Source organism: Athene cunicularia (assembly GCF_003259725.1).
Source record: "Athene cunicularia isolate RWA chromosome 4 unlocalized genomic scaffold, athCun1 chr4_part2, whole genome shotgun sequence".
NCBI classification, from domain to species: domain Eukaryota; kingdom Metazoa; phylum Chordata; class Aves; order Strigiformes; family Strigidae; genus Athene; species Athene cunicularia.
Window position 1 is genome coordinate 28758097 of NW_020799099.1, and position 15817 is coordinate 28773913.

The 15817-nt window shown below is 34.3% G+C and overlaps 1 protein-coding gene across 2 annotated transcripts in view; it reads right to left on the minus strand.

The window, feature by feature from the left end:
* FSTL5 (follistatin like 5) overlaps positions 1-6649 on the minus strand; it is a 300031-nt gene extending 293382 nt beyond the window's left edge. For both annotated transcript variants that reach the window (XM_026847761.1, XM_026847760.1), the window contains exon 1: positions 6514-6649. In XM_026847761.1, the coding sequence (XP_026703562.1) occupies positions 6514-6636 (123 nt within the window). In that variant the 5' untranslated portion in view covers positions 6637-6649. The remainder of the gene's footprint in view (positions 1-6513) is intronic.
* Between the last annotated feature and the right edge of the window lie 9168 nt (positions 6650-15817).

The following is a 15817-nucleotide window of genomic DNA, read 5'->3' on the forward strand; positions in this document are numbered from 1 at the left end:
ACAGCTGAGAGCAGAACTGACATGCTCAGGAAAAGCTCTGGTTTTAGTTCTCAGAATTCACTGCTCTATCTTACTGCAATGAATTCTTTTACCCTCTCTCTCTAGGACAGAGGATTTTAGAGGATCAAATTTTATGACTTCTCAGATCCTGCAGGCAAACATAGAGATAGATAAACCCTATGAACTATAAACCTCAGGTTTCTTGGAGACTAGACCACACAAGGAAAGCTCAGGTTATTTTTGAATCCTGAAGTACTACTCTCTGTGCATTTCTTTCTTGGCTATGATACCTTAAATGAAAATAAAATCACTGAACACTCAGCCAGTCTGTATCTTATAGGTGTTTCATTACAATACAGAATGTGCTATTACTTGAGGGAGAACATTTTATAACCTTTGGGCAAAAACCCGATTGCAGAACATGTATTCTATGCTTTGTTCTTATACATTCAAATTTGTCTTTAACAAACTGAGAGGGCATTCTTATGCCACTATATGTTTTTCTCTTGCTTTGTTTCATTCAGTCATTATTGCCTAAACCCTTCTAAACTGGGCCTAATTCCAATCTAATCTAAACACCTCTAAAATGACCTAATCTTGAGGCCTAAATTAATGAGAATCAGAGCTGAACTGCCTAATTTAACAGCAAACAGCAACAGTAAGAAAGGAGGGAGAGAGAGAAAAGGGAAAGAGGAAGGTTTTTCACAAGGAGTTAAAAGAAATATTTTAGTCTGCAGAAATAGCACGAACAGGAGTGACTGCTGCACATCTGACTCAGATCCCATTAGCCCTTTGGTAAAACAAGGCAAAATAAGGATAAGGCTGGGAACAGTTTCAATCAATATGGCAAAAACAGTTGTTAGAAGATATCCACAAAAGCTGTTAAAAACAAAGCAGGTCCTCTTTGCTGTACCCTCTGTACCCACCTACTCAGGTGGACAAAAAGATCTTTCCTGATTGAAGCTCCTGCCCAGGCCCAGACTGAGGCTCAAGATGAGGCTGATTCCCAGGCCAAATTCTAAATTTCCTCAGCTCTGCCTGCTCTCATTTACCCAGTTCCCCTGACCACTGCTCTTCCTACCCCCACCCACTCCACAGAGCCAGTTAGGCATTACAGGCCCTGACTATAATGAATGTAATGGTCTTAACTCCTTAAGATCAGAACTGGACCTCAGTAAAAGGTATCCAGGTGACTATACCTTAGAAATCTGTCTTGAGACTGAAACCAAACAACTCTCTACCCGTAATGGTATCATTCACAGTGAGGCATTGTTGTTAACCCTATTCCCTGCTAAACCATGTGAATCACCCAGCTTGCAGAGGTGGGTTGTGCATGCACGTGTTAGAGATGCAGAGCTGGCATGCTCTGGAATATACATATGAATGTACCGGCTATATTCCATATTTTTTAGCCTCTCACAGAAAATCAGAAAACAGCAGTCTTGGCTGCCGTCTGCCTGTTTATACCTGGAAATTTCAGAACATGCTTTTTCACTGAAGATATTGCATAAACATTGCTCTCTGTCATAGCCATGCAAATTACAAGAAGAATATTCATTAGGATGCTAGAAATACTTCCTAATGATTTCAAGGTGGCAACCTAGGTATTAACAAATTGCTTACAATACTTCAGCAGGAATGCAAGAAGACTCCCAAATGGAAAGTCCCTTACAAACTTTTTCATTGTTTTGACAAATGAAGAAGCAAGGATTAACTGCCATAACAAGAAATTCACATATAATTCAGATGGAGCCTAATATTTTTCAGTATATCCATGTAAGTGTAAGACGTGGCAGTTTAACAAGTGAATTGGTCTGAAAATAAATATTCAGGAGTCATTTGTAATATTCTTTCTCTGTTCTCATCTCTTCCTGCTTTTGACTATCTTGATATAAATGATGTAGTCAAACGTTTGATCTTATGATGAACATTATAATTATAGCTAGAGCCATAATTATAATTTAGGTGTGAACTGCTGCAAGTTATTAGACCTTTATTTTATAAATTATTGCAGATTTTCTGCTAGAAAATTTCCAGAAAAAATAAACCTGATATTTGAAAGTCAGCAGCTCATCTTATGTACTTGATATTAAAAATTCCACTGTAATATCAGAATAGTTCCAACTAATGTATAATAAAGTTAGAAAAGTTCAAAGTGGAAATTAATAGAGCATATGATAAATTAGAAAGTCTGCTGAAAAATAGTCTGTTAATTCCTACAGATCAAGTTAAACATAAAAAATATATTCTACACAGTAAGAAATTGCTGCATATTCAAAGGATATAAAGATCAAAGTTGGGAGATTGGCAGTATCCACAGCAGTATCTAATTTTTGGTTAGTGTCAAAACATGGCAACATCACATACAGTCAGACTGCTCTGACATTGGCCAAGAAAACACTGCAGTCTGGATTCAGAAGTTAGTTATTTGTATACTTAAAGCATATTTTACTATCATTCCCTGCACAATTTTAACCCAAAACAGTAATATTGGAGACTGAAAAACAGCAGTTTCAGTTGCCAGTGAAAATGCTAGTTTCTTAAAGGCAGCACAATTATCTTCTAAGGAAAAAGTGGATGCAGGCTCTTACCCATTTCAGCACTGAAGATTTCTATCAATAATACTGATTCACCTACTTATTTCCGCCAAAGAAGGAGGATATGAGTTCCACACAACTGTGACATAAGAATTAAATCAGCTATACATTCTATTCCATCTAAAGTAGCATGAGATATTGCCGTATAATTGTTAAAGTATCTGTCCTCATATTTATTCTATTATAAACAATCTAACCTCACCGCTACACCCCCCAAAAAAAATCTGTGGAAAGCAAGAACACGGACAATGCCATCTGTGGAGAAGTATAATGATGTATTTGAATACTCCATTACTGGAAAAATATATGTTCATTGTCCTTTATTGAATGCAACATAAATACTTACAGAAACCCCAAAACTCTTGCAGGCAGTCTCTTAATTGGAAGGTTCTCTAATCTGTAAACTGGAGCTTTAGGTAATTTTTTAGAGCTCCTTACAGAGCCAGGTGACTCACTTGGCAAAATGTGCTGGGACTTCCTAGTGATCTACCTTCACGGCTTGCTTTCCTTTGCAAACCAGATTGTAAGGAACCACACAGCTCTGAATCCCATCCCAATAAAAACTTACCAAACAACCAAACTACTACCTTCTGGGTCTGAAAATTAGTAAAAAGCTACAGGATAAACATGTGGACATGTGGATAAACGATGTCTAAAACAGTTAATAAATCTCTTAGTCCTCTGAAACAGATTGAACATTTTAAGTGTCAATATGCAAGTTGGATCATTTGCTGCAGGTAAATGATAAATATAACTCAGGAAAGGAGGTTTCATTAACTATTGAAGCTGTAGAGGGGTTTTGGACATTGTGAGGGAAGCTAAGGAACTGTACAAACATAGATAATATCAATGTTTTCCTAAGTAAAATGATTTCAAAAGGTTTTGAACAACCTATCAACCAAATTTATGCTACAAATATTTGTTATTAAAACATGAAGATCTCACTTTAATTTGTCACACATTTTAGTATTAACCAGTTAAAGCAGTGGATTGAGGAATATTGTCTCTTTTTTTGCTATTAATGACATTTAGATCTTCTAAAAACTTTAAAAAAATCTTTTATAAAATATTTTCTAAAATGCTTTTAAAAAAAGATTTTTCTAAATATCTCTTTATACCTTTTTAAGTTTCATCAGTAAAATCCCACAACCTTTAAGTTAAATATATACATTGTATTTTTTAAAAAAAATATTTTTATGTTATTATTAATTATATATTATAATGAATCACACAATCATAGAATGGTTGAGGCTGGAAAGGGCCTCTGGAGGTCACCTTGTCCCACCTCCCTGCTCAAGCACAGTCACCTACAGCAGGTTACCCAGGACCATGTCCAGATGGCTTTTGAATATATGCAAGAATGGAGACTCCACAAGCAATCTGGGTGATTTGTTCCAGCCGCTGGTCACCCTCACAGCAAAAAAAGTGTGCACGCTCTTCTTATGTGTTCACATTATCATACATTCAGACTAAGTGCTGACTTGTAATTTCTGTACATAAGGTAGCTGAATTTGTTCATAATCCCTTTTAAAACAAAAAAAACCTTTATGATATCAATGCCTGTTCTTACTATGAACACAATTATTTTTTCAAGATATTACCTAAGAACCTACAGGATTGTTTTTCCCTGCAGTCTGACATTTGGAGTTGCTCTGGTTGGACTACTGTCCAAGTCAGATAAATTCTTTTTTTTTTTTTTTTTTTTTTTTTTTTTATCTTTGCACTCATAAAATTGCATGCATATTGCTTCATCAAAGCAAATATGATTCTGCTGATATTCATTATCATCTTCTGTTTGTAATAAGTATTCTAATCTTGTAGCTTAATCTTAGTACTTGATGTATTAAGTGTTTGATTGAAGCAGAAAGTCTCCTTTACCATATTATTTATGTTTTGAATATGTGTATCTGTTCCAGAATTGGTTTTAAAAACTGACTTTTTTTAATTCCATAACACTAAAAGCTGAACTATACCCTAAACCATTTTTTTTCATCTAGAGATTACCTAGAAAAAAACCCACCATATTTACTTTGTTTTTCAGAGCAAACTTTTATATAATATTTCCATTATTCTTTTTCCTTCTTCTTAATATTTTTTTCTAACATTCATTTTGTTTACCTTTAAGATTTATCTTCTTTTTAAAATCTATTTACAGGATATGCCATTTGCTTCTGTTCTGAGGTATGCATACATTTATACACGTTCTTCAAAAATATATAAGGAATGAAAAAAAGTGGAAAAGTCTCTATACCTTTCATGTGTAAATATATGTGTATGTGGACACAGGCATATGTATGTGTGTGATCCCCCCATTATTAAATTTGAAATGTTTATGATAGCCTATTTCAAGTATCATACAAGAGTTATTAGAGGATTAGAAGTGTTATTAAGGAACAGCAACATGCTAGTACTTCATAATTATTAAACATCAGAGACTATCTAAATCTCAGGAATTGTGTTCACTATACCTCATGTTCTCACATTCTTCATGGTTTTGCTTTGAGGTTTTCCTGTACATGTGATTTCTCTCTCACATGGTTAATTTCCTGGTTTCATCACTAGTCCCATTCCTTCTAGATTACAAAGCATTTTTCTTGTGCTATTTTGTTGTATTTTGTTTAAAGCTGTCAAATGGAAGTAAACTGATGAGACAAATTTTCTGATTTTGCAAAATACTTGGTGTAAATGCCTGCATGCATATGCAGTTACATATTTACTTGACTGGGACTTGATGTATTTTTTACTCTGATTGAACAACATTTTCTATAGGATGCACAATTTTATAATGAAATTTAAATTTTAGTATTTTATTTTCCATCTGTTAGAAACTTTCAATATTTAACCTACACAGTATACAATAATGGGCTAATAGGTAAATATTTCACTTATTTGAAAGCTCAGTAACAACTTCTTATATGCTGAGATAGAATCACATGATACTGTATTATTTTTTTCAAACTGAGGACCAAGAAGAAATAGCGTTCATATTTTGTAAAATGTATTGAGAAATTAAATTAGCCAGATCTTGAAACATGAATGGAAACTAACATTAAGAGGTTCTGGCTATAATTCAGACTTCCTAGTTGAAGTACACAGATTCAGAAGAAAGGGGAAAAGAAGTCTTTTTATTATCATTCTTGGCCTGATTATAGACCAACAGATGTTGCTCCCATGACTACCTTGCGAAGAAGAAACTAATAAGTCAATCAGATCTACGCTAGCTTCAGACAGCCCAAAGAGATATTACAGCCCTTTCCCTTGTTTTACAGAACCACCACAGCAGCTTCCTTTCTAGCTACCAAAAGAAGAGCAAGATTTGTTAGCTGAGAACTGTTTTGGGAATCCTGGATTCCTGACAAAGGTGTGGCAGGTGGGCAAAATTTGAATGGCATATAGTGCTTGAAGCTGGGAAACGCAGTATCTCAGGAAAAATCTGCATCATGCCGTGGTTCAAAATCCCTAAATTCAGCAAGCACTGTGAACATCTACCTCATGCAGACAAGTTTTTGTTGATTAGTTAACTTCAACATCATGTTTCTTTGACAGGCATTTCCCCTGGTTGCTGCTTGGTCTGAAATCCAGAAGGTGCTGGGACAAGTTGTTGCCTTAAGCAGATCCTGACAGTTGCTTTAAGAGACAATCTCTCCTGGCTGTCTCTCAGTTTCTGTTGATATACGTAATCTCTAGTTTGTGAAACTAGAACAGAGTTTAGCTCACTATCTTTGAAAGATTTCTGGGCTTTCAAATCAAACCAGACTGTATTTGACAAGTAAACAGGAGCTATTTTTGCAGGTGTTGTTACTGAAAAAGTTAATTTCTGAACATTATTCCAATAAACACAAACAAGACAAGGCTGGTGTGTGATTTATCCCTTGATCATGAAAGAAAAGCCAGAATGCTAGAGAATAATCTGTACCTTGTGGCGTAATCTTACTACGGGCTGATAGGGCCTAAAGTCATATCCTTCCTTGGCTGGCCACGCATCTGCTCCCAGCAAAATGCATCCAAGAAGAAAACCAGTTGACCACCACATAAACATCTTTACAGGTCTGTTCCTGTCAAAATAAAATGTAAAAGTTCAGTGACAGACTGCAATATTACTTTGGCACAAGTCATATCATAAAAGTTTACAATACTGAGATACCATTTGTGGACTTGAATAAATATAGTAGAAATAGAGTAATCCATCTAAAAAAAAAAAAAAAAAAAAAAAAAAAAAAAAAAAGTAGCAGTATTTGGGACCACAATATGAATTCAGTTGTGCTGAACTGAAAATTTTCTTATCACTATTCAATACTCATATGAGATTCACTGAGGAAACAACCAGGAAAAGCCTCAGAAAAGATAGGACATAATAGAAAAGCAGTGGTGAAAAACTCAACACTGCTTTTCTCAATTGAAGGACAAAAAATGACCATCAATTACAGGTTCATCAACATTTTCTTTTAAATATAGTCTACTGTGATGCACTGTTCACAACCTAACACACAAGTGTAAAATATCTAGCACACATCTATTATTATCTTCATCTTACCAGCACTGAGGTCTAAAATGTAAGCAAAGCACTGTATTTTCTGCCAACATTCTGGAGGAACTTTTAAATTGCATTATTGAAATTATGTATAATCTAAAAGCATTATTGCATATGTCAGCATTACAGGAATATTTCCAGTCTCCCCACATCCTGCCCCAGAATTCACTGTAATCAAGTGCAAAATTTAGGGTAGATTATTTGAAAAACTTGTCTTTGATTGGTTTGGGTTTTGTTTCTCTTTCAGAATCCCACAAGTCATATTGCAGATGTCCTGAACTGGCAATGCACTCCCATTGTAAGTGCACCAGTGTTCTATCTCTTGTTAGAAACAAAATAGCAGACAACATCTTTAAGAAAGGTTAGGTCACAGGACACCTCAGGAAACTACATAAATAATATTGTCTTAATACTAGTGACATTTAGTGAATGTTGTTTGTCTTCAGAAATAATTGTTTCAAACGCTGTTGTTGGTACAGTTTTGTACATATCTATTGCTTCATACTTGTTTAATGCTATTTTATGATTAGCAAGAAAAATATTGTCAACCCAGAGAAGATTTTGCAATAATCCTTAACGGATATTTCATAACATTGTAACATAATGTCTTTTACTGTGAGTACAGAAGGGGTTCAATAACTATTATTTGCATAAACAATGTCACCTTGTTGAAATTTCTGTGGACAACACTAAAAATCACCAATTTCAAACAAACCTATGAAACTTTATTATTATGATGCACTAAAAACTGAAAGAAATACTATTTACATCCAATTTTTCTTATTATGCAAACCTTCTAATTGCAAACTGCTTACACATGTTTCACCTTCATAACTTGGAATGTTATATTAAAAAAATAACAAAGGGGAAGGACAGGGTCACTCAACACTTGATGCAGCCTTTTATTTCATGGAAAGAGAAATTAGCAGAAGCATACTCACCTATTTGCAATTTTAATATTAAACTAGAATGAAATGAACGGTTTCTGACTTTCTATCTTAAAGGTACATTTTAACAGTAAACCCCAATATCGCTCTGGTAGATTGCCTACAATATGGTATGCATACAATTATGCACAATTATAGATCTTGTTCACTTCATCTGCACCCTCTCCATAAATCTGTCATCCTGCAGTCATTGTAACAACCTAGTGCTGACATGTTCTGATATATTTTAAACCAGGTTTTCAAAAGATTACTTTCTATTCAAATGGACAAAAAATTTGATCTTTCCAGACAAAACTAGACTGGTTTGATGAGCTAGTCCTACATCATCTACCTACCATGATACATTAAGTTATGACCTATTAGAACTAAAATTAGGATATTAGATAGTAATATTATAAAGGGAGATAGATGCACAACAGTCTGGAAGAATGCATAGAACTGTTTCTAATCTTAAAGGCCTTGACAAACAAGTTCTGAAATGTATGAGAAAATCGTTGCAGGAGATTCTGAAAAAATCATAGAGAATTTGTGTCAGAGATGCTTTTGACTGCACAACGACATTATAACTTCATAAAGATAAGATCTGAACTATGGAAGGCCTATAACAATCATTCTCACAGATTTTATAGATACATATGGCATGAGAGTTTCCTTATATGGTTCCTAATGGTCCTGCAAATGTGCATTTCATAAGTGGTTTCAGTACCTATTAGAGACATTTGATATTTGATATTCAGCATCTCTGTTGAAATTTTCATGGTAAACAGACAACACAGTATACTGATCCTCATCGCTTTGAGACATGTGCAAGTCATTTCATTTAGTTTTATTTAGTCCTGATGGGACAGAGAGGAACAACTTCTATGCAAGGTGATTTATGCATGAGGTTTGGTTTTCTTTTTTTTCCCATTCTACCTGGCTTCTCATGCATTTACTCTGCTAATGTAGAAAACTCTGATAAGAATGAAGGTATACATGAATAAGTCCAAAATATTGTAAGTGCAGCCTAAAGCCCAGAGTGGGTACAAAATGTTAAAGTCTTGCCTGACATTTCCCTTTTTTATAGGAAATCAGCTGAGCATAAAATGTAAACAAATGGGGGATCACTTATTATCCTGTATCATTTACGGTCATGCTCCTGGCAATGCTGTTAAATAAACTGTGGTTTTGACTCCAGTCAGTCTTCATATAGCAGTAGTCCTCACAGTCCCTCAAAGGCAGGGACTGAATAAAATTAATTCCTGTGGAGATATCAAAGGTATTAAATGGACTCTAGCCTTACCTCTATTCACAGGCTCTGTAATGAGATCCTGGATAAGTCTGCTTCCCTTCCTCGGGGAACAGTGTATATAACTTGGTAAAACCACTTAAAGGTTGCATTCTCATTCCAGCTGACTCTTACCAGCCTGCCTAGCTTTCATACTTTCAACTCAAACTCAAATTTGAGATTAATATACCACACTACTTTCACACCACCTATCTTTTCACCAAAACCAATCTCATTCTGGGCCTCCCTATTAATCACATTTAAGATTTCTTCTCATTTATCACTGTTCAATTCCACCAGTTCCCACCTTACATACACTTTTTTTTTTGTATTCTAGATTTTTTAAAATACATAGCAGAGATCTCTCCTAGGAGATCTCTTACAGAATGTATTAGGCAGTGAATTATTTGAAACAAAGACAACAAACTTTGTTATTACAGAGATATTTTACGTAAATAACTTAAAGCTTGTTCTTTTACACCTGTTCAGTAGCTGGATATTGACATGATGATAGAAAGTGACACAGTGAAAAAGTTTTCTTGGGTTTCCCTCAAATTCCACCAAAACAGAACTGTTAATCAGATGTTCTGGTACACCTTTGTTGGGGGGTTATTGCAAAAAATCTAGCTCACTGACTTGAAACACCGGAAAAGATTATTTCAGAACACTGAGAATTCAGGTATGTACCGGAATGGCATTTCCTTCACTGACTTTGTCTTAGTTCTCAGTATTACTGTTATTGGAACAATAAGTCCATTACAAGTGAATAAAAAAAAAAAAAAAAAAAAAAAAAAAAAAAAAAAAAAAAAAAAAAAAAAAAAAGAAAGAAAAAGATGAAATAAGGAAAATCAGAACCTTGACTTTTAATGTCAAAGAAAACAACCCTTTATTCATGTTTGTTGAAAATAAAAAAAAAGAGAGTTTGAAAATAGTTTATTGTTGATTTTCATGGCCAGCATCAGATTAGTTTAGCAGTTATGCATGCTAAAACTAGCTATACACAGTTGAACCTTTGTCCCCTTTGTGCACTTGTGAAATATCTCTCCGTACAATGAAAATTAGGTTGGGGAACAGTCATTTCACAGAAGACATTAAGGGCAGCCACATTCCACCACCCTCCCATCTAAACTGCATATATTTTAGCCTCATATGGTGTAAAAGAATAGAGTCCTTATAGTTTTGAAAGTTATTTGACCTTGAAAGGCTTCTCCTTTGTACTTGTCCAAAAGAAGAGAAAATTATTACATGCTCAGTTTTTGACTTCATTGCCTGTTACTTGGATGAACACTTGAAATGTAAATTAAAGAAGTCAGCTTTTTGGACAGATGCCACCTAAAATCTCCGAAGTATTTTGGGTGTCTACAGTTATTATTTGCCTTTTCAGAAATAAAAAAGTCATTTTTTTTCAAAGTATCATAACTTCTCTATTTAATTTATTGCACAACTTAATTGGCTTTTCATTAAAAACTACTACCAAAACCACAGTTCTCCTTAAAACAATGCTACTATTAAGTCTTTATTTTAAGAAAAATTATGATCTGTCCTTAAAACCTTACACTGTTGAAGAGCCAAATTAAAGAGAAGGAATAAAAATACAGAGCTCTTGAGTACAAGCAACTTAGTCTGTTGTATTTTTCTGCAAACACTGTTTGGAAAAGTGGGAAAAAAGAGTTCTACTTTAGTCTCCCAGACAGCATATATATTTCTGAGAACTCTGGAAGGAGCGGTGGGTATGGTGTGTGTGCCTTAATCAAAGATGAATAAGGCATTAAGCTCCCTTTCTGTTTCTCAGGGGACTTGCCACAGCCCAAAACTTAGGATCTGAATTAAGCAGCTGCACAGCCAGAGAAGACAAGGGAGAGACCAGCTTTGAAAGAGACATCCCAAGAAATAAGCAAGTGTTATTTAATTGTATTAGACAATTTCAGTGAAATGCTACTGAACAGATATTTTTCTTCTTGGGTTTGACACATCACTGAAGCATCACCCAGAAAGCTTTGTAGTGAATTTCTTGTGCTGTGAAAGTTGTACAATCAGATTGTCAGGCAGATACATTCCTGACCTTTACCATTTTTTCCAGTGATGTGTTTGATCATACAACATGCTTAAGTAAATATAAGCTCCACATAATATAGTACAGCTCTTACATACCTGTAGGGATTTCAAGACAAGATAAGAATTTACATGTTGTTTAATATCATTATGAATAGTCTGCCACTTTCTAGAGATCTCAGTTGAGTATCATCTCACATCTTTTGGTCTTCTGAAATTATTTAAGTCATTTCTAAGGCCCTGCAGAAATGAAAATTTTCACCATTCTAATGTTTAAAAGTTCTTTATCCCGTAGTTTATTTTACTTTTCACCCACTTCACCAGGGGCTGTCATTAAGCAGCTATTAATCAAAGTGTACCTTATATTTCCAGAAACCATGTTCCAATTCTTTATTTGCACTAAACACTGATGTGATACTGTAGAGAGGCAAATACTGTTTACTAGCTACTTATTATTAAATTGGTGGCCAATGGATGCTTAAAGGATAAGTAAAGAAACAGGGAGAGAATAGACAAGTTATTATATTCCTCTGCATTCATTTACTGCCTGAGCTAGAAATTGCAGCTAGCCATTTTGTCTAATACCCACTGATGGACTTCATCTCAAGTTTGTCTGCTTCTTTTTTTTCATTTATATATATTTTTATTTCCATAACATTTTGTGGTATGAAAAGTTGCTTCTTTACATTCATATAACCATGTTTGGAAATCTGATGAGTTTATTTATTTTGTTTATTCATTCTTCAAACAGAGACCGACCTGTACCTCTAGGTTTTCCCGTTTCTGTCTCTGTACATACCTCATTGTATTATATTTTTTTAAGGAATTTAACCAGAGACTAATACATGGATGCACCAAGCACTTAGATAGCAGAATATTTTCCTTGTCATTCTATAGTCCTTTCCTAATAATTCTCATACTCTAAAATATTTTAATATACACATAATTTCTGATAGGAATTATAATAACCTATATTTTATAATTTGTTGTATCCACTTATATATCTGTAATAAATTATAAATATTAAATAATTTATAAGATAAGATATAGGTTAAAATAGAGAGAGAAATAAAAAATATTCCAGCACATCTTTTAGTATATATACAATTTGTCTCCCACTAAACACTCACCTGAAATTCTCAGAATACTATTAACAGTAACTCCCATATCTTATGTCCTATGAATGCAAACCACTACTTTAGTTACTCATTGCATATAAATAATTAGGGGAGGGTTGCCTCACTGCATGTAAATAATTAGCATTCTGGGTTTTTTCCTCATGTGCATTAATTCTCTTATTAACAATGAGTTTCACCTGCTAGTTTATTATTAAACTGATCTATATTGTGGGATTTTTCTGCATTGTCCTCTATCAGCCTTGGATTTGCCTTAAAAGCTGAGAAGGGATAGAGTGAAGGATGTGGAACAGTTAATGGTTAGTCCTTATTTCTCACTGTACAGTAAGTTCTTCAGTATCAACTTTAGATTTTCCTTTCTGATTCTCAGAAAGCTCTGTCATCTTACTTTTTAGCCCATTTCCAGAGCATTAATGAATCTGATGCAGTTTTCTCACTATTGACTTCTCTCCATTTCAGTTACTTCTGAAACTTTTTGATAAATTATTATCCATAAGAGGTTTCTGTTATTCTGTGACAAGTTTGTTCCTTAAAGCCCTTGGGTGAGGAACACTGTTGGGAGAGCTGTACATTGTGAACTGGCACATGGAATACCTTAAGGCATCTCACTTGCCTCATATAGGTAAAGGAATGGAGACGATAAGGTCATTTCTCAAGCAAGTAACCTGTTCTGCCCCATATAATTTGTAATTTGTGTTATTGTTCTAACAGTTGAAACCAGAATTTCAAAGAAGAAAGATTTCTACTAAATTTCCTAAGTTTTCTACTGTAATCTATGAAGCATGAGTATGAAATGTTTTATTTGATTAAAGAAAATTCTACCTGGTAAAATTCTACTTGGTGTACACTCTCGATTAAAAATGCAGTCATTGAATACATTTAGTACAATGCAATCAAAATCAATTTACTTTGCTTAGCAGAGCAACTGGGGCTAATCTTCTAGTCTTGAAACTTTCAGACTGTCTCAGAAGTGTTTTATGCTGCAAGATGCTCAGTTATGGTTAAATAACTAGTTTACTTATTAAAGAGCAAAATACCATAAAATTATATATTGCCTCTTTACTTAGCTTAGCATACTGAATTTACAACATTAAACTCTTTGTATTTCCACATCTGGTAGTTGATGCTGAATAATCTCCAATATTTCTACTGCACTCCAACCTTCAAATAGTGTTAATAATGGAGACAGGATTCAAACACACATCCAGACTCTGAGCCAGTCTTACATGAAGCAATTATCCTACCTCTTTGAATTTTAGCTATCACTAGTAAATTCAGTGTAAGTTATTCTGTAAGGAAAGGCACAGTAGAGTGATACATATCATGACTTGTACATTATACTTCAATATGCATATGCACAAATTACAGATATTTATGGTATCTGTGTGTGATGCACATTGCCTGCTCTACCTTAAAACTAATGACAGTATTACACTCAGTAAGAAAGGAAAAGCTGCTTTAAAAATAATTGGTTCATTTATTCAGCTCTTAAGCCACCAGCAACAACAAAATTGTGGTGGTGAGGGAAAATATTGCTTTCTACTTTTATTTCCATAAGAGGATGTGTGAAAAGTATTATAGCAATTAATCCAAATATTTTTCTTTGGGTTTTTGGTTATTTTTAAGCAAAGAAAACTACATGAAAAGTTCACAGAATTGCCAGTTATCCTTGATTTGGAGGCAATTTCTTCCAGTTATTGAGAAAATGCAATGAAATCCTCTATTTCCCTTTTCTCTCCTACTAGTTCTTTTCACCTTGTAAATTCAATATTTTGTGGAAAACAAACAAAATCCCAGTTCTGATGCCTTTCTAATGAATATCTAATCATGATTAATATATTCTAGAATACCATAATGAATGCTTCCTCTCAAAGTTTATTAGGCTTGCTAAAATCTTCTCAGCAGTTCATTGATAATGTAAATTTTGTTTTCTGCCTGAATCTTCCGTTGGAATTGTTGGACTAGGAGAGCTGTTGCTATTCTGAGAGTTTAGCAAATATATATTAAGCACAATTTTACCTCTCCCCATGCTGTAATCTCCACAAACAGAAAAGAATGAAAAAATATCATATTATACACAGCCAGTTCCAAATGTGATAATGTATATATACATACAATGTATTAAAAAAAAAATAATAATCTGATTAATGAAAACTGGCTTAGTTTATGTGAAGAGTGAAAATATATATCTAAACACAAGAATGCCTTATTTTAAAATATGTATCTATATAAAATTAAGACATTTTCCACTCTTAAATAAATTGTTTTCCAAATTCCTCAGCTATTATGCTCTTGTCCTGTGTTACTGAATGATGACTAGCCATTATATTTGGCATTAAGAATAGAGACATAATTCATTTGAAAATAAAATTATTCCACCCAAATAAACTGATTTAATCAACTTAATCCACCTACAAATTTTAATAAATGAAATCTTAAATACTGGCTAGATCATTACATTCCTCCTACCTTTAAGAGGGAAGACACAGCAGATATTAACCTGACCTTATTTAGAAGGTAATTTTCAACATATCAAGTAGTACTGTATACCCTCAGGGCATGTCAGTTTTTGTCCTTTTACATACTAGTAATCTGAAAAAAGTAAGAATAAAATCAATTGTCTATTTTGTGTGGATCAGAAAAAGAGCAGAAGTTCTGTCACCATATTCAGTGTTATCAATAGATTTATAATACAGCTACAGTAATAAATATAAACCATGCTTCGTTGCCTGCGATTTTGAGGACTTCGCTGTATAAACCGATGGATGCAAACACCTGCCAAGAATGAATCTTTCTTAAAATGCTTTTATCTACTGGTAGGGTTTCATGGCAGAAAGGCATCTGCTAACAAGGTATTTTTTGTATAAATAGAGATTACTTTATTACATGAGCTTTGAGCAAGCAGCACAAATTTTAGCCAAAAGTACGTCTTCTCCCATTAGCCCGCCTCTACTGTACTAGAGCCTAGGGTCCCCACACCTTCACACACAGCCTGCGTCCTCAGAAAACTCACAACAGATATCTTCAAGCTGGTATTATTACAGCAAAAACAGGGCTCTTGCAAAGTAATCACAGTATCAGACTCTCTCTATGAATGTAGCCATAATCTGTATCTAGCAACACTTGTCCTCATTAAAATGCTACGTGGAAAGCAGATCGCAGTGTTGTGACGGCAGGTCTCATCGCCAGGACTTGCTGCCAGCTTTCACACGCAGCACACCTCATGCTGTCATCCTCCAGTTCCCCTCCACAAGTGGCAGCCACACTCTGAACCAGAGTTATTAGGT